The sequence below is a fragment of the Sander vitreus genome, chromosome 23 (assembly GCF_031162955.1).
Source record: "Sander vitreus isolate 19-12246 chromosome 23, sanVit1, whole genome shotgun sequence".
Taxonomy (NCBI): Eukaryota; Metazoa; Chordata; class Actinopteri; order Perciformes; family Percidae; genus Sander; species Sander vitreus.
The window spans coordinates 6747230-6768067 of NC_135877.1; the positions used below are offsets into that span (position 1 = coordinate 6747230).

Genomic DNA, 20838 nt, shown 5'->3' on the forward strand with positions numbered 1-20838 from the left:
GAGGCACTCACCATCTGCGTGTGGCTGGGATAGAAGGTTTGTTCATTCAGGGGGAATTTCTCAGGACCGAGGGAATGGTAGAGCTTAATCATCTGAGAAAACTGCAAGCAGAAAATAAACAAGTCAGACGTCATTATTTAAGCAGGGAGGACAGGGGAGGCTAGATGGAATTTACACCTGTATACAATATAAACCAGTAGTACAGTCAGACACAACACCTGTTTCCCTGAAGAGGAAAAATCTATTTTCAGATCATGTTGTTTTCCTTTTTTGGTGGACTGACTTCCTCTTACCCACTTCAATTAATGGCTTTAAACTTGTTGCATCCAGCTGTGGGTGATTATAGCTTGACATTGTAGCTAGGGCTGGGTATTGTTTGAAAAAATTAGAATACCAGTACCAATACCAGTACCCCTAAAGTGATACCGACACCAATATAGTACTTCATTTGAAATATCCTTTTTTTAATTAGTCTTTGACGTTTTGGTGGCATCTCGGCACGCTGAACTGCCAACTCCGACAATTACACTAGGCTTGACTTCACCACACTACAAGATGGGTTGGTTGTAGCTGCTTCGGTATTGGGCCAATCACACGTCGCATTAAAACCATAACCATGCAAAATGTTGTTTTTTTCCCCCCTAGATCTGGGTACAAAAAGGATGGAATGCAGGTATTGTTTGACTAGACAAGTTTCGATATTTCTTGGTACTGGGTTATACCCAACCCTATTGTAGTTGTAGTAATTGTAGCTGCATTGTAAGTTTTCTCCTACTATGGGTGCAGATATGTTTATCTACCTTTTGTGATTGCTGAATTTCTGGGCATAATGGCAGCTCTAAAAAAGAAGCCCTTACTCTGACTCTGAGCTACTGACAACCAAACCGCTCAATGGTGTTTTAAGCCCCCAACGTCGACTTCAAGGCAGCGCTGCGACCGTCGACTTCAAGGCACCTAACCCTAACAATTGCCTAATCCTAGTGCTTTCCAGGCAGAGCTGCCTGGAAGACGCTGTTGGGGGCTTAGAACACCAAACACCAACCAAACCTGACATTTACTTTTGATCAACAGCAGGGTCGCATGTCCCATTAAATCCTACATTTTTTCAGCCTACACATTTTTTGGATGTTGTTTGTCCTTGTACACCTTAAATACAATAAAATAAATGCATTTAACATTTAGTGTATTGAATTGTATTTATTGTTTATTCTGCCTATTCTAAAGATATACTGTAAATCAAAAGAGCACCTTCAGATTTTATTATAAACAAATGTTGATATAATAAATATAAAACTTTGGGAGCATCACAATAAAATCTAAAAACGTAAGGTATGCTTTATAAAAAAATTAAAATAACAGAGCTGTAAATATGTGGTAAATGAGCTACAACATGGAGAAGTGCATTCTTATACCACATTATGGAAGTATGTGTGTTGTTGTGGAACATATTTGCTCCTTTAAGCTTATACTTCCGTGGAAAGACCACAATTATATACAACTCGTTTTCACTGCAGTCTTGCATCTTGTCTTCTCCGAGTACAGAGTGAGTAATAATGTGTGATGGCTGTGGAGGCCCCTTGCTCCGCTGACTCCAGAGACAGGTGTTACAGCTCCATGTAATGGCCCAAATAAATCAGCCGGGGTGGCCGCCGAGGGAGGGACTCACGACACCTTTGTGTGGGTTAAAGTAGAACAAAGAGAGCAGTTAAAGATTGCTTACCACCCAAGGTTTGCTGCAGAAGTTGTAGATGGAGAAGAGAGAGTTGCTGCTCGGGACGCCGCCGAAATGCAGGCCGATCACAAGGTTCCTGAAATCCTCACCGGGGATCATGCTGTAGGCGTGCTGGCGAATCAGGACGAAGTCTGGCTTGAAGGACCTGGGAAATGGACATGGAAAACCCTCAGAAAGTGGAGTTCAGCATGGTTTGGGTTAACAATTTGCAATGTTCATAGAGTGTAAACTGACTTTTAAGGTCTTCTATGGTAAAACTTTTAAAAAGAAATGTTTAAGGATACAATGAAAAAAGGGAAGAATTCAATAGCACTAAAGATTAATTTTTAGACATGATAGCGGCGTGGATTTTAGAATGGCAATGTCTGTCTGTCGGTTCACCACTTTTGTCCAGGCCATATTCAAGACATTGCCATGGAATTTGGCACACACATTCATGTCCTTTTCGTAGTGGATTGTAATAACTTGCTGTCCTGACTTTTCATCTAGTGAAATCTTTCGGTCGAAATTTCAATTTGTCCATTGATTTATCATCAAATATCTGCAAAACTAATTCCCATGAGCCTCAACCATACTTTGTTAGTGCTAATTAGCAAATAGTACCATTCTAAAATTGCTAAACTAAAATCGTGAACATGGGAATCTCCTTTCTGTTTATAACTCTGGCCTGACTGTGCTCAGGTCCGACATCTCCAGCATGTTGGCTCCACCCGAACCGACAGCTCTGTTAGCACATTAACACACTGTATCTTGGCCTTGTGTTTACAGTTGAGGGCTCCATTATTCAGCAACTTTGTCGGGCTGAAGGAGTGAGGAAATGCTCCTCGGTGCACCTAATCTTTTTGGACCATCTATCCAATTAACACAGCTTAATCCTTCCTTTGCAAACTATTCTGGGAGCAGGGCCAAGCGACCCATCAGGCACCTGGAGGCCTCATTTAAAGCAGGCCACATTTCAGATTAACACAGGAAATTTACTTTGACTGCGGTCATATTTCACCTATTAATGTTTTCAGATTTCCTTTAGGTACTGCACAACTGTGCATGTGTCAGATTCCTGTCATGAATTGTACTTTTAAGTAAAAAAATAAATGTCATGCTAGCAAGTGTTGTCTTATGGTAACATGTTCTTATTTTGATTCTTATTGGGTTGATCAGTTAAGTGTCTGTGATGTGGAGAGCTGTTAAAAGATACTATGCAACCATTTGATTGCATTATTATACTTTAGATTTCTACATTATAAATCTCTTTTCCCAAACTGTAAAACGTATCTGAATCATGCAGCATAGGTAATAAATGTAAATTTACAGTACGTAGTGTACTCTTTAAATGTACATACATGTGTTTTGCCTTACATGATTATGGCTTTGCATACAAATTTCAGACAGGACTACACATAAACAGATTCGTATTGTATATGCCAATTTACTACTACACATTTACATGTTTCCATGCATAGAGAAAATAAAGTATGAAGTCTTTATGAAAGAGCTCATAATCAATTGAGACAAATTACGATTGTTTTCATATGAAAATAATAGCACTCATACATTTTACATGTTCAAATATTGGATTTTTAAATATGGTTTTTAAGTGAGAACATAATTCAAGGATGTGTAAAGTCAAAATCCAGTCATTTAACAGAAAGGGCACTTTGAAATAATTGTTAAAATTACAAATAAAATTGCACAATTAATGCTGCTTTCATACATTTTTTTTTTAGTTCGTTGCCACCTTTGTCTGCCATTTGCACAGTGGGCTCATATATGGGTTTTCCACTGAAATCAGCTGCCTGCTACAGCTGGAAACTAGGTTGATGAGAGCAGTGAGAGTGAACCCAAACTGTTAAACCAAAACAATGAGCTGAAAGATGCCAACACATTCTGTAGAGCTGAGAGGAACGTCAGAGTTGGCTAAAACCCTGTGTATGTTTTGTCACTCCAAGTGACCCATTACACTAAATCATTTGATTCACTGTGAATGTAAAAATAGTGATAAGTGCAGCTCTAATAAGGCAAATTAAAGCAAACATGTATTTACTAGATGTTTACACAGGTGAACAACCTACAGCTTCACAAAGCTCTCGCTAGATTACTTTGGTTAACACTTGCACATCACAAATGCAGCGTGACATGCACATATGCACAGGTACATAGGAAGTAAAGGGCTGCAGGTTGGAGGGTGAAATTACAGCCAGGCCCTCAAACAGGCTCTGGGTCCTCAAGTGTTGCTTATGTTAGACGGCACAGACAGGACTGGCAGGATGACTGAGGAGTGATCTGGCCTCGGCGACAGAGCGACTACAGCTGTTCCTCCCTGCTGCTGCACTCAGCCACAGTGGCAACGGACCAAAGGCTCTGCTATTTATACTGGATGAAGCTGTTTATTGAGGCTCCAGAACCAAACCAGACTCAACAATTCATGTGAAACACAAGGTCCTGGTAAGTACATCGGCTGGTTTGGGTAACGTGCCGTTTCTAGCAAACACCCAAAGTCAAGACAGAACAACACTGCGCTTAAGAGTGTGCAGTTCACCGCTGTATAAGCCAGGACATTGGCTCAAAATACCCCTGTACGATCAGCCTTAAACAAAATGTTGTGCTTCGTCTAAGAGGAGCAATCCACTTTCCAATCAGAAAACCTTCCAATCCAGATCAGCTGGGTTGAAATCATATCAAACTTTATTTCTATAGCACATTTCATATACGTTAATATAACACAATGTGCTTCGTACAAAAGCGACATAAATAAAATACTTCATACAGAGTTATACAGAGTAAAATATATACGCACACACACACACACACCCAGACACTTAATAGATCAACATTTAACAGCGACAAACTCAGTTATTCATAAACTTTATTAAAAAGAAAGGTTTTTATCCTTTTTTTAAAAGTGTTCAGTGTGGAGGCCTCTCTCAGTTCCACTGGCAGGGTGTTCCATATCTTTGGGGCATAGACACAAAAAGCAGCCTCCCCTGCTCTGGAGTTACAGCAAAGGATGGTTAAAAGACCACTGCCTGTGGATCTGAGGGTTCTTGCTGGTTCATATATAATGAGCATGTTTCTAATATACTGAGGTGCAAGGCCATTGAGAGCTTTATATACTAGGAGGAGAATCTAAAAATCAATTCTAGCCTTTACTGGGAGCCAGTGTAAAAGTCTAAGGACAGGTGTAATATGTTCCTGATCCAGTCAGAGATGGGCCTATAATTACAGATGACTGCTGTGTCAACATTGCTCTTCTTCAGGAGAGGTTGAATGCAGATATGGAGGCAAGTAGGGCTGCAACTAACTATTATTTCATTTTCGAATAATCTTCCAATTATTTTTCTTGATGAATGAATTCATTTTTCTATAAAATGTCAGAAAATAGTAAATAAGCCCATCACAACTTCCAAGAGTCCAATGGGACGTCTCTAAATTGTTAACATTAGTTAAGGTGACCTCTTATCCCTTCTTTGTATCTATTATGTTTACTACTACAAGCTGTACTGTTGAACAGCACAGCAAAACTGTTTTCTCTACGCAATGCTAAGCCCATGCACGCATATAACCAGATAGACGACACCTTTGTGCTACCTCATTACCACAGAAAGGCCAGATGAAAAAAGACATTCAGCTCGGTGGGATGGCTTTCACCGGGCTATGGTTAATGGAGCCAGTGCCCTGTAGCAGTAGAGCATAACTGAGGTTTGTCCCATTAACTCTGTTTTTCTGTCTCTTCACTCGGACTCGTTTTGCTGAATCAGGGCTCCCTGCTGGTCGTGGATTACACTAAAGCGGCACATTTATGCTTTACGATCCAAATCACTCGGGCCCCACAGTCATCACTTCGCGCACAATATGCTAATGCGCCCTTTGAATGGGTCATCGGTGGTGCAATAAAGGCTGATGCATGCCCGATAGGGGGATTGCAGGGTTATAGATTAGGACATGAAGAGGGAATGGATCCATGTGGTATCATAAGCCTGCGCATAACACTTCAACAGTACATTGAGCAAGATACATGTAGGTACAGACATGCTGGAAAAAAGATCCATCCTAACAAGTCATTCTTGAAGTTAAGTCAAAACAACCTGTGAAAAGAATAACATCATATAAATCAAAGTTTAACCCAAGTGTCTTAATACTAGTGAATCGGATTTATGTGATGTTGATATTGTCACTTATTTCTAGACATGAAATATGCTTTAACTGGTATTTTTCATATGATGTTTTTCACACTACTGACTGATTTTTGACTTGACAGAAATATTTTTTAATTCATATTGAAAGGGACACTGCATACCTAACAACAGTTTGTTTCCACTGCCCCAATGGCCACAACAATTCATTAAAATTAGGGCTGTCAATGGATTACATTTTTTTAATCGTGATTAATTGCATGAGTGTCCTAGTTAACTCACGATTTATCACAAATTAATCACACATTTATCTGTTCTAAATGTACTTTAAAAAGGGATTTTTTTCCAAGGTCTAACCCTAACCCTCAAGTGGTATTTGAGACTGGACTCAGTCTCATTTCAGTAGTTGAATATATTTGAATATATTTAGAAGTCGCTAAGAAAGTTTTAAAAGTCGCTAAATCTAGCGAGAAAGTCGCCAAGTTGGCAACACTGTCCACAACGTTACTGCTGCAGCTTCCCGATTTCCCTAACAACAAATCAGAGAACGTCCATGTTTAAATGCTCAAAGCACCAATTCACATGTTTAAAGCCAGAAAGAAGTTTACCCCTCTCTATATCTGTCTGGTTATGGATACACTGCAAGCCTAACAGTTGCACAAGACTATTATACAATAAACTGTACAACAGTGCCAACAGGATGTTTTCATCAGCATTCCTAGAACAGAAAACAATTCAAACCCAAGACAATATGCTGCCATTTTGTTCCCTAAATCCATTTATCATACAGAATCTCTGACCTTCTAATAGGCTCCACAGGGATGTCTGAATTGCGGGGACCATTTGTCTTTATACCGGCCCTGTGCCTGGCTATAAGGCTGCTGAGGGCCTTATCTTCTCCCATCAGTCTGTCTCCCAATGATAAGGATAATCGGGGTAGAACTTGGCGGGAATGCCACAAATGTACTCGGTATGTACTGTTTGATCAGCACAGCACTTGTACACAATGGTGCATTGTGCCGAACTGGCTCTCCGTCATCGGCGGGAAATGCACCTTAGAAAGAAAACTCTGTGCTTTCCTGTTATGAGGACAGACACTATAGTAAAAAAATGCTACGTGGTGCAACAAAAATGTTATGCAGGCTTAAACTAAAAAACTAAAGCTTAACATTTTGGGAAACGGCTCATTTGCTCTCTTTCTAGGAGATGAGAAACTTGATACCATTCTCCTGTCTGTGAGCCTGTGAGTCAGGCTCTGGAGCTGTAGCTGGGTGGTGAAAGTAGTGCTAGTGGTGCTACAGTAGCTTAGCATAAAGACTGGAAACAGCTAGCCTAGCTCTGTCAAAAATTTCAAAAACTTGCCTAGCAACCAGTGGCGGTTCTACATTGAATTACACCCAGGACGAGACCCCCTTCGAGCGTCCACACATACTATATTATAGTGTATATTTATTAGGGCTGTCAAACGATTAAATGTTAATCGCGATTAATCGTTGAATTTCTATAGTTAATCGCGATTAATCGCATGTTTTATCACATGATTAAAATTCTATTATTTTGCATTTCAGAACTGTTTTTAAATCCATATTAACAATGGAAAGCAATTCTTACCAGTGTATCTTGATTGGGAATCAAATGAATGCAAAGAAAATGACTTTATGAACTTGATTTTAAGATTTGTATTTGTTTATTATATATTTAATCTAGTCACACATTTGAATCTAGAGTCAATATTAGGGTTGGGTATTGTTTGGTTTGGATACTGGTGCTAAAGCGGTACTTTTAAAACGGTACCAGTGCCTTAACGGTGCCTGAACCGATACTTTTTAAGAAAGTAAAAAAAAAGAAGGGTACTAAACAGTTGGTGACATTAAAGAATGGCTTGTTTATTGCTAAGGCCATATCGTCAAAATGAAATGTTTAATAATAATGTAATCACTATAACAATAACTTATTTCACTAGTAAATAGCTGTTGAATGACAAAAACAACCACCAGATGGGGAAAGGGCATTTAACAACAACTTTGAATGCACCACGAGGCTGTAAATTACCAGTTTCATTGAACGCACCATATGTGTTTTTCCGACAACGGCAGCTGCAGATTGTTACATCCCGGTGTCGGAATCCTCTACAGTGAAATACAGTCACACTTTACACCGTTTAGCGTTAGCTGTCAGCATTTTAACCGTGTTCAATCCAGCTACTAGCTAGCGGTAGGCTAACGTTAGCTGCTGTCGTGTATAGTGTTAACTAGCGTCACGTGCAGCAATGTTTCCGTTGCCTGTAACGTCTGTTTCAGAGCATCAGAGAGAAGTGCAGACATATCAGTGGCACCAGAATGAGGCACCGAAATCCGCGTTGCTATTCCTGCAGCAGCAGGATGTGTTACGAGGAGGTACGGCAAAATAGTAGCCTGTTAGGCACGGCGCAAAGCTGAGCGAAGTGAAAATAAATTAATAAATGGCGGCATGTGATTGATACGATTAAAAAAATGTACGTATTATGCTCGGCCCTTAATCGCATTGCGATTAACGCGTTAACAGCTGACAGCCCTAATATTTATTTTGAGTTGTGATAACTTATACTGTCATATTTTGTGCAGAATTGTGTTCACTGTCTTTTGAAAATGTTGGAGGTGGAGATTGTGCAACTTAAAAAGTGTGTTTCCTATTGTAATTGCAATAGTTAACTGGATTCTCTTAAGTGTGTTTTTCAAATGTTCTAATGAAAGATTTGTGCAATTGAGAAATATAATTTTCTCTTTCACTTTTATTATATATATATATATATAAAATAAATAAATGCCAACAATAAATACAATCATATATATAAAAAATGTAACAACAGCAGAGAGCGTTAATAATAAAATAAATAATAAAATATTAAGAATATGCAAATAAAATATAGAATAGTCTAAATAACACAAATCCTTCATCACACAAACGTGAAAACGCACTAAAGAGAATGAAATTATTACACTATTGCACTAAGAACAGAAAACACAAACTAAAACTAAAACCTGACCAGAATGTTTGCTTTTCAGACGGCCGACACGAACACACACGCATATCAGCTCGATAATAAAGCCGTAAAGTAGGCAAGGCTCTTTCAACTCAGGACAGGATTGGAGATGAAAAGTTTAACTGACAACACAACCGCGATCAGCTTCGTGGGTGCTCAGTATTAGCAGAGCACCAACGGTATCGGCGCCTATGCCCAGCAACCCGTTCGACCCAGAAGTGAACTGACCCCCGCTCCCCCTCCCCTTCCCCCTTCTCACACAGCTTCTCTGTGCAGTGTGCACGGAACCTTCTCAGCAAGCAGGGGCGCCAATTTGCCAATTCCCCACACGGTGAAATGATAGATAATACAGTAGAAAACCGCTTCGAGGATTTTCTTTTTTAAGTGCTGGTGCCGCCCCCCCGTGTGTCATGAAAAAATGCCGCCCCAGGCGGCTGCCCGCTTCGCCCGTGCCAAAAACCGCTACTGCTAGCAACACTTCTAAAGCTCACATAGTAACACCTGTCTCGTTTGTTTAATATGTATACAAATAGTAGTGTAAAAACGACTATTTGTGGTTTGATGGGGAATTGCATGCTTTAAGTATTTATTGGCTTAACTGAGTTTGCTCCACAGAATTATGCCACATCAAATATAGACTACAGGCAACCAAGTCGGAAAATGGTCAAGTCAGGCTCCGGCTTGTTCCCAGTTGGAAATATATTGTTATACATGTTGTTTTTGGTTGTTAGGAAACCACTCCAAATATGTAAAAACGCAGAAGTTGCTTGTTTATGCTATTGAAATGATGTGACTACAAGGCTAGCAAGTTGGAGGAACCATCTTGGAATAATTTGTGCATGTCCCCTAAGTCGGAATAACGTTAGGTGTCCTTGTTCTTCTGCCAACAATGCCTGAATGCAGCATTATGTTGCAGATGGATAAACCGTGGATACACCACGTAACTCCCTCTAAAACCACTAAATGTCACTTTAAAATGTGTTTGTGTACACATTAAAGATAAGATAACATGTGTTAGCAACTTAGCTTAGCTTCCAGTGCTAAACGAAGCTAATCTACAGACGTGAGAGGGGTATCAATCTTCTTCTCACTCTCGGAAAGAAAGCAAATAAGCCTATTTCCCAAGATGTCGAACTATTATACAGTGTCATTATGGTAAGGGTTCTTTAAGAGATGACAGTTTGTAAAGTCTTTCAATGGTCTGAAAAACTTCTTCTATAGCATAACATCAGTAAAATACTACAGAGACTGGAGTTAGTAAGTTTAGTTTATCTTTCAACGGAGCTCTCAGTTAGTTCTCTCTGTTGCAACGTTACTTTGTCTTTAAGGCCAACAAAGCTGCAGTATTATATAAAATGTTTACCTTGTGCAATATATTATAATATCTGCTGCAAATCCAAAGCAATTCAATTGATCATTCACATATGACAAGGATTGCCTTTTGGCAGCAGTGTAGCAGAACACTTTTATTTGCATGTAAGAAGATGTTTAGTCCTGTCAAACATTATACAAAGACATTACCTTCAGGGTTTATTTTCATTCTTCCTTTGGCGCTCTGCTAATGAAAACTTTGTATGCTTTTGTTAAATGATAAACATCATCAATCAGAAACCACTGGAGAGTTTCCAAAACTCCCCTCCGTCCACTTAATTCAATTTTGTGTAAATCAACATTTTTGTTTATTTTAATTGGTAGACTGAGAGCCACTTGGCTGATGGCAGGGAACAAATTGTAATGTTGGAGCAAAGTTTGATCAGAAGGTGGACAAAGTGAGTTTTGGAAAAGCAGAATAAAAGAAATAAAGTTAAAAAAAATATATATGGAAATGCAAACAGATAAAGCAGTACTATTATGTTGATCCTGTACATTACATTTTGGAAAGTTCTTTTCTCTTTGACGGTTATGAAGTTTTACTAAAACAAAAAAAATCAGACAGTTCTTTGATTGCGTTTTTATCTGGGACTGTGGGCAAAGAACACTCCATCCTCCCTGTGCACAGTGACTCCCTGGAGCCTAGCATCATGTTGTGGTCCCCTGGCCTGGATCTAGGACTCCCTGTGGTTGTGGCTGTGGCTCCAGGCTCGGTGGCTCCAGAGCGAGCTGGAAGTGGCTCAGATCCTGGGCGGTGGCCTGGTCAGGGCTGCCAAAATCTCTGGATCGCCTCCAGATGCAATTGCACCCCAGGGTTCATCTCTACATCACGCTGAACACAGCGAAGGCCACGTAGAAAAAAAAGGACCCGTGCTAACAACCAAAACTCCTCTAAAATCCAAACAGGAGAGGGTGTAGCTTAGGCACACCTACTCGCAATACCAATTAGAGAATGTTTAGTTGCTTAACGGTGATTGTGTTGAGGATTATGAGAGGAGTCCCACGGGAGGCACAAGGAATGAGGAGAGGAGCTGCAAGAGCGATAGAGCATCAAATGACCTCTGGCAGAAAGGGAAATGAGTGTTGTTAGGAGTTCGAGGGAATTAGCGGGGCCATTTGTATTCATGGCTATATTACAAAAGCAGGGATGGTGGAGTGGGCCTCTGTATACCTTCATTACAGTCACAGTGCTCCTAAAGGAAACCACCCTCAGGTGTCCTAAAGCCATGTCTGAACTCAGCGTGTCTGTGAGCGGGATTTATTTGCTCGATAACAAGATGAACCTGTCGGAGGTATTAGGTGTTGAGGCTGCACCAGGCAGACAGCTCCTTCACTGATTAAAATGGGCTTTCAAAGGGGGGGGGGGGGTCAAGGATTGTTTGTATGTGTGTGCATTTGTGTGTGTGTGTGAATCGTCTCTGTGTGGTCTAAGCACCAAATCGTCACCTGAGGTAACCAAAGGAGCAGAGTCTTAGTATGTGCTCTGTAGGGATTGGAAAGGAAAGAGGGGTGGCCCCATCTGGTTGAGACCGGTAGCTTTCAGGACAGAAAATTAAATAGAAGGAGGACAACAACAAAATCAGACAGGGATCTGCTAATGTAATCTGGCTGAATCCCTCCCTCCACCTACGGGGCAGAGAACTGCGAGGAATGTGATGTGGCTATGGCAAAGGTCGCGAACCACACACAGCAGAAAACGTTTGTCTGAACACGTAACTCAGCGTATCGTTGAAAAAAATTCAGAGAACTCTCTCAAATCCAGTCAACAAAAATGTTAACTTAACTGCTATGAGCAACAGCCGCCGCAACGTCCAATTGAAAATCAGAGGGACAGAGACGTCTCTCGCTACAGACTGATTACTGCAATAAAAAAACAAAATAAGCCCCTTCTCCCAACATCATATCAGCAAACGTGAACACGTCAGGCTGAATGAATGGAGTCAAACAAAATGGCAGTTCAGTCTGGTCATCAGGCCACGTGTAAACCGTCACTGTCAGGCTACATATAGTTTTACTCCTTATGAGCAAAATGAGCTGTCATGTAGTCAAAATGCTGTGCATTAGCCCAAACAGCATGCTTGGCTTAAATTAAGCTTGTTTCATTGACATTCAGTGTAAGTGTAGGTATCAGTGCCCTCACAGGTGCAATAATGTGAGCAGCAAGTGCTAATTAGGCCCTTTAAGAGCAATAAACGTTTTGTTTTGAAATTTTAGCCATCTATCTGACGCTACCACCCAGAACTACTTCCAGGGAGTTCAACATTAAAACAAGCTCAATAAACTCCTCAATCACCGACAGTTAATGCACCACTCCTCAACATTAATCACCACTAATTAATCAACTGGTTTTATGAACCACACCGGGAGCTCTGTGAGGATGAGGAGAGAGACGTTGCTCTGTGGCTCAGCGTACTTTGGCTGCTGTGATCCGTCTTTCAGCCAGACCAGTGTTCCCGCTTGGAGCCGAGCAGCTCGCTGGAGGTTTTGGCAGCGGCGAGCGGAGAAAGGGCTGACTACAGCAGTGCAGCAGTGAACAACACGCCATAACTACTGTACCTTGTGGCGTGTCGCTGTGCTGTACGGTAGGCTGTGCAGTGCGTGCCACGTTGCACATTCTGTACAATAGCGGTGGCAAAGTTGAATGTCACTTTTTATTTTACGCCCTGGAACCAGCAGTCAGGCTCTGTTGCATCTTTTTATTTAGTTGTTTTGGCTCATCAGTTCATCACCAGATGCATACGACTTTGCACAGTGCGTGCGCAAAGCCAGACATTAGTATGCACATGCTTTTAAGAAGATGTATTTAAAGCTCTGCATTTGCATGGTTCTTGATGCATGTACAGATGATGATGAATGTTAAACATGTGTACTCTCTCTATTTACTGTCATGTTTATCTGCTGTTGTTTTTTCTCTCTCTCCATCTATGTGTGATTTTAACATAGGGACTTTAAACCCAAAACGGAGCCAGAGCTGATTTTAAAAGAGCTGCTCTTTTTAAGCTCATGGAGATAAGGAAGTTAGATGTGATGTTTTTACAGGAAACCCAAGGCACCACAGAGATTGAATGTGACTGGAGGAGGGCTTTTAATGGGGAGGTGATTTTAAGCCACAAGTCCAGTCTGAGTGGAGGGGTGGGGGTGTTATTTGCCAGGAGTTTTTTTACCAGTTTCTTTTGATGTGGATGCGATTTTGCCAGGTGTTTTATTGAAGGTTACAGCTCAATATGAAAAAGGTAAAGTTAGTGTTTTTAAATGTCTACGCGCCAACCAATGGGGTGGTTAGGGTAGCATTTTTAAACATTTTATCTGATGCCATTGGAGCTTGTAGTGATGATTATATGTTTTTAAGGGGGGCTTTTAACTGTACGATGGATTCAACCCTAGACAGGAATCATCCTGAACCTCATCCTGCATTGTCCCACAGGATCAAACAGCTAGTGGAAACACATGACCTGTCTGACCTGTGGAGGGGTTTTAATAGTAACCATAGGCAGTACACCTGGAGTCACTCAAGAGACAATGTTTTATCCCTGGCCAGACTGGACCGCCTCTATTGTTTTAAACACCACTTTAATATCTTTAAGAGGTGTGTTATTCAGCCTGTGGGTTTTACTGATCACTGTCTTGTCTCCTGCTCTGTTTTTATAAAACAAATGTTCGTTTAAAGAGCGCCTATTGGCATTTTAACACAGCTTCTTTGAATGACCAGGCTTTTAAATATGCTTTTAAGTTGTTTTGGTCTTCCCACAGGGAGGCCTGCTTTTACCTGCATTCAGCAGTGGTGGGACTTTGGCAAGGTTCAGATTAAACAACTTTGCCAGCAGTTCACTCGCAATGTCACTGGAGAGTTGTCTCGATCAATGAAGGATCTGGAGAGACAGGTAGAACAATTGCAATCTTCAGCAGCTTCTACAGGAGATTGAGGGCATTTAGTCTCCCTCAAGTCTAAACAGTCGGCTATAGCCAACCTGCTGGGCGTGTCAGCAAAGGGAGCTCTGGTCAGGTTGAGGTTTATGAACATCTCACAGATGGATGCTCCATCTAAGTTCTTCTTTGGGCTAGAGAAGAAAAATGGACAAAGGAAGATCATTCATTCTTTACGTACGGGTAGCGGCTCTGAAGTCTCAGACTCGTTTGAGATTAGGAAGTTTGCTGCCGGTTTCTACAGGGACCTCTTTAAGAGTGAGTGGTCAGATAATCCAGATGTGTACAGCAGTTTCTTCAGTGGTCTCCCTCAGGTAAGCATATAGGAAAACTCCTAGCTGGCAGCAGAGTTAACTCTGCAGGAGCTGACCACAGCCATGGGTAGTTTGCAGAGTGGCAGAGCTCCGGGTGGCCTTCCTGTGGACTTTTTTAAGTCTTTTTGGTCCATATTAGGACAGGACCTGCTCGAGGTGTTAAATGACAGTCTCCAGAAAAGAAGACTTCCTCTGAGCTGCAGGAGGGCCGTCATCACCCTGCTGCCTAAGAAGGGAGACCTACAAGAGCTGAAGAACTGGAGACCGGTCTCTCTGTGCACTGATTATAAAATCCAAAGCCCTGGCCCTTAGATTGAGGGAGGTGATGGTGTCCATTATCCACCCTGACCAGACTTACTTTGTGCCCGGCAGGCTCATAAGTGACAATATCACTTTAATTCGTGATGTTTTGGACCTCTCTAGTTCACTGGCTGTTGAAACTGGTCTTATTTCCATAGACCAGGATAAGGCTTTTGACACAAGTACTTGTGGCAGACTCTGGCTGCTTTTGGGTTCAACCCTGGTTTTATAGCCATGATCCAGGTTCTCTACAGTGACATTGCGAGTGTTCTTAAGATAAATGGCGGGCTGGGTGCTCCCTTCAGCATCAAGAGGGGGGTGAGGCAGGGCTGCTCTCTGTCTAGTATGTCATATTCATTATCCTTCGAGCCTCTGCTCCACAAATTAAGGAATAATTTGAATGGTGTATGTTTCCCTCAGTGTCCTGTCTCTTTTAAGTTTTCTGTTTATGCAGATGATTTGATTGTTTTGATAAACTCACAAAGAGATATTGAGGTTTTAAAAAATACTGTAAAAGATTTTGGTTTGATTTTATCTGTGAGAGTGAACTGGGGGAGGAGTGAAGCTGTGATGGTGGGGGAGAGTTTGGGGGATCGGCTCAGGCTGCCAGGTGCTTTGGTCTGGAGAAAAGGAGGACTGAAGTACCACAGAGTTTTCCTGGGGGATGAGACCTTTATACAACGGAACTGGGATGATGTTTTGGAGAATGTAAAAGGTCGGCTCAATGGATGGAAGTGGCTATTGCCAAAAATGTCCTACCGTGGCCGCGTCCTCATTTTAAATAACTTGGTCTCGTCTTCCATGTGGCATCGAATGGCCTGCGTTGACCCACCGGCCTCTCTCCTGTCCCAGGTACAGAGGCTTTTGGTGGGTTTCTTTTGGGATCGGATGCACTGGGTCCCACAGAGCGTCCTGTTTCTCCCTAAAGGGGAGGGAGGGCAAGGACTGGTCCATTTGGCCAGCAGAGGTGCTGCCTTTCGCCTCCAGTTTTTACAGAGGATGCTCACTGGACCAATAGACATTTTGTGGAGGCCTTTATCCCGCTGTATTCTGCAGCGTTTTAACAGCCTCGGCCTGGATTTTAATTAGTTTTTAATGGACTCCAACAACATGAGCAAGTTGTCTCTGCCGGGTTTTTATAGGAGTGTTCTTATTGTGTGGAACTATTGTGGGAGGAGACAGAGAGCGGAGACAGAGTGCGGAGCAGGCGGACTCTCTGCATTGGCTCCTGCAGGAACCTGTGCTGTTTGGGATGGTGCTGGACTATCCTGGCTGGGGAGGAGCAACTCTGTCCAGGGTGCTGAAAACTGCAGGGATTTCCACTCTGGGTCAGGTGGTGGAGCTGGCTGGTCCTCGGCTGCTCGACTTGGTCTCAGGTCGGTCCGGGTCACCGGGCAACTTCTGGAGTACTGGAGACACAAGTTGACTGGACATGAATGTTCCCTCCTAGACTCCTTCAGTAATGGGTCACTGCTGCCGAATGAGAACGACCCGTGTCCTTTCCTTGGTTTGCTACCGGATTATAAAGCCTGTGGGGGCCCTCTGCTGGAGCCGGTGCTTCTATGGTTCTTATGGTGAAAACACTGAACAAGACCAAGCTGAATGGATGGACTGACACTCCATGGAGGAGTCACCTTGATCTGGATTCGAGTTTTAGACCTGCATGGAGGTCCATCTACAAACCTCCACTGCCTAAAAGACATGCAGACTTACAGTGGAGGATCCTTCATGGGATTATTGCGGTGAACTCCTTTGTGTCTGTCATAAACGCTGCTGTTGAGGACAAATGTCCGTTCCGTGGACCGAGAGAGACAGTATTTCACTGCTTTTCTGAGTGTCAGCGTCTTTCTGCTGTGATTTTGTTTTTACACACTGTATTTACCAAATGTGGAGAGGTTTTCAGCAAACAGGTTTTTGTCTGTGGTTTTAATTACAGTCGCCATCATAAGCACAAGTGTCAGGTTCTAAATTTTGTTTTGGGACAGGCCAAGGTGGCGATGTATGTAAGCCGGAGAAGGAAGGTGGAGGATGATTTAAATGTTGATGTTACCCTTGTGTGTGTAAATGCAATCAATCCAGACTGCTGGTGGATTTTAGCTGTTATAAAGCTGCTGGAGACCTGAACTCGTTCCAGCAGGTCTGGGAGTTTAATCAGGTTCTCTGTACCTACCTTTGGAGACGTGCTCATGTAGTTTATTTTCAAAATGTGTTCTGATGTAATTTATTGAGCCTTGAAACAGAATGAAAATGTGTGGCAAATAAAGCTAGTTTCAAAAATCAAATATCTCTCTCTCTCTCATATCCAGGTTCAAAGTTAATTCCTGTTTATTGAACTCTGGTGTTCAGTGTACAGATGCGCTTCTTTTACACTTTGATGCTAAGCTGGCCACATGTCTATGTGGTCACATTCAAAGCTAGTTTGGACGACTAGATCTTTACATTCACACCTGCGATCCGAATACAGAGAAATCATTAGATGCACTGTAATCAGTATGCATGTTTATACCAGGAGTAAAGACTGATACAATGTGTTTTTATCACTGCTTGTAATCAGAACCAACAGTGTACAAATCATAAATAAGATAAAAAAGAACATGGTTCACACACAATGACCTGTTTTTTTAGTTTATCCTATTCTTATTGTTTACATCTTACTTTATACGCTTCAGGCTGTTGCAGCTAGCTCAGGGGAGAGACTGGATGACACTAGTTGGTACAGCCTGAGACATGCACAATGTGCATTTTTGTTATGCTTTTCCCTCTATTGTACCGAACCGAACCGTGATGTCTGAAACGAGGTATGAACCGAACCGTGACTTCAGTGTACTGTTCCACCCCTAATATATAGTATAGTTATACTATAGACATCACAGCCGTACAGAAGTCTTGAGGGCTCGTTTAGAGGCACAGTTTCTGAATATGGGCTGTGTGCATTTCCCTGTGGCTTGAGCGTTTTGATACTTTCACAGTATTTATATAGCACCTTGACCTGCTTTATAATCCAGAAAGACATGGAAATATCACTTTCATTTTCTACAATATGGGTCCTTTAAATGACAATGTGAGATCATTTGTCTCCATTCCACTGGGTATCTTTAACCATACAGTAGATTCATATTTTTGTAATGCACAAGCAAACATCCCTGAAACCACAGAACTGTGAGAAAGTGTGCTGCCTGCATGGAGCCAGCCAAGGAGATGTGATCAGAGAGCATGCCTGTGGTCAGAGGTCAGAGCCCTGAGAACGCAGCAGCCAGAGGACACGTGGAAAAGCAGGAACCTGCTTTAGACATACAGTACAGTAAACGTGTGGGTGTGCGTGTGAGCAGCCCTCCTCTGATCACACACGATTTACAGAAAAATGTAAATCAGACAAAGTGCATTTAGTTTGTGCATGGGAAACTAGGGTTTTGTCTGTCTTGTGTCTATTACAACATTATTCTGGCTGAGAATGAAACACACTGCTATCACACAAATAATGAGCTTTCATTGGCTATAATCTATCACAAGGACATATTTGAATAAGTTCACACTCTGGGGTCTTAAACTGGTCTTTTATCCAGAGAAACTTTCAGTGTCCCACTCAATACACTTCTGAAAATGTCATTCTAACCACTTTATTTAAATGCTTTTAGCCATCAACCAATCAGATTGTTAGCTAAAAAGCAAAGCTGAAGCAAATCTACTAGCCAATTGGATATTTTACCAGCATTTGGCTGGTAAATGGTGCTAATTATGAACCCTGAATGACGGTTGATGCCATGCTGGGTGTCAAGGCTAGAGCTCTAACATACCAACCACTCGAGCAAAAAGTAAGCTGAAAAAGGGTTGCACTTCAGGTTTAAGTGAATAAATAGGTAGAAGTAAACTACTGTATTTTCCGGACTGTAAGTCGCTCAGGACTATAAGTCGCATCAGTCAAAAAATGCATCATGAAGAGGGAAAAAAAACAGAAGTCGCACTGGACTATAAGTCGCATTTATTTAGAAATTTATTTCACAAAATCCAAGACCAAGAACAGACATTTAATCTGGAAAGGCAAGTTATTAAACTACACAATAGCACACAGAACAAGGGGCTGAAGACAGTAGGTGTCCGGTATGTTAACGTAACGCACTGTTGACGAGCTTCTCCCAGCAGCACGTTGTTCAAGCACCCATCTGTGGACTCGTTCCTCCAGCTCTGGCCATCTGGATTTGAGCGCGCGACTAGCTTTCTTTGTTATCTTCATTGCAGTAAGACTAACCTTTTCGCCAGTCCCTCACAAGTTTCTCACTCGCTCCAAACTTTCGTTCTGCTGCTCGATTACCGTTTTCGGCTGCGTATTTTGCTACCTGCAGTCGCCTGCAGTTTCTTTTCTTTCTCAGTTGTCTTTAGGAGCAGCATATAGTTGTCACAAGCCTAGAGAGCCTCTCGCGGCTGTAGACGGTAATGTTTTCAGCATTAAATAACATTTAAAAACATGTTAAATTATATATATTTTGATATATAAGTCGCACCTGACTATAAGTCGCAGGACCAGCCAAAGTATGAAAAAAAAGTGCAACTTATAGTCCGGAAAATACGGTATGTTCCCAATTCACTGCAACTAGCAGAAATATTGATCTCTGTACTAAAGTTTTTGTTCTATTATTCTCAAAGTGTAGGTGAGCTAACTAACCAGGCACCAATGGCGTCCATGGAATTATGCAGATAATTAAAAAATAATTTCTGGTACCAAATGATACATATTGGTTTTATTTAGGAGCAAGGGAAATTGTATCGTGTTTTGGCTTGTTGTATATTTGTTGTATTTCTGTTCTGAATCCATTCTGAATATTAGTCTGGTATTTAATACACCACATTGTTAACCCTTTATTAACTGATGTGTTGGCCGCAGCGGAAACAAGCTGTAAACATTAAAATATTATCACTTTAAGTTTAAGTAGCGAACTTCTTAGCAGTTGCTTTTTCACGCATCCAGCAGATATGGAGCATGCTAATGTTAGCATTCATTTGGAGTCACGTTTCTGTCCACCTGATCTAACTCCAAACATTAAATATCCATGTTTTAGTCTCCACCAATCCTGAGGTACTTATCTGGCTTGCAAGCTGCTAAATGTAGCAATGGATCTATAGGCCCAACAGCTAGTCGCTGACTTTGTCTGTTTTTTCGTTTGGTACTGGGCAGGTAGCACACAGTCAGGATTTAGAGCATTGCTGCTGAAAACAGCTGCCTGCTGGAGCTGGACACACACTGATGAGAGTGAACCAAAACAGTAAAGTTGCAGGCCGGACAACCAAAACAATAAGCTTAGAGTATCTAAGCTATTTGTCTATCTTATATAGTTTACTATGTCGTTTCTATCGCAATGTCGAAAAAACCAGCAGCTGAACCACATCACGGCAATATAGAAGTAATAGAAGATTTTGATTTTGACCATATCACCCAGTCCTACAGTAGCTTAAAGATGCTAAACACTCCATAGAACTGAGGGGACACTACCGTTGGTTAATAATTTCTGAGGCTTTGTCACTATGAGCGATCCCTTTTATCTTACATGTAGTCATGGACCCTTCGTTAATACACAAATAGTGATCATAGCTGCTTTAAAGCTGCGATACCTAATTGTTGAAGTATATTGGTTTTGTTAATAAATGTTTTTTTTTTTTTTTTAAGTACCAATGGCATGAAGTCATCTTTTCCACCCAGATCAGCTGATCATCAGTGATCTCCTTGAGCGGCAACATCACATAACAGAGCAGTCTATTTAAATACCCGGCTTCACGTGTCCAACTGCTGCTGCTACAGGAGCCGCTTACTGGCCACAGGCCACCTCTGCCACAGCAAGATGAAAAGATTATTTTAAATTCCAGATGCACCCAATGCCCGAAAATAGAAGAGAAATAACTTGTTTGTTTTTTCAGTGTGAGACAAGGTATTCTTTGCTGTGATTATTGGCATCAATTCAGGCCGTTGTCACCATTGTCAGTCCGACAATAGCTGTAATGAAGGGTTGTATGACTTAAAAGCAATCTGCTTAAGTAGCTTACTGGTTACCACAA

General features: G+C 41.6%; 1 protein-coding gene across 1 annotated transcript in view; it reads right to left on the bottom strand.

Annotated features, from left to right (window-relative positions):
• syn3 (synapsin III) overlaps positions 1-20838 on the bottom strand; it is a 113060-nt gene that overhangs the window by 65538 nt on the left and 26684 nt on the right. Inside the window, exons 4-5 of the mRNA XM_078281376.1 lie at positions 1721-1877; positions 12-101 (exon numbers count right to left, since the gene is read on the bottom strand). Coding sequence (XP_078137502.1) covers positions 12-101; positions 1721-1877 — 247 coding nt within the window. The remainder of the gene's footprint in view (positions 1-11; positions 102-1720; positions 1878-20838) is intronic.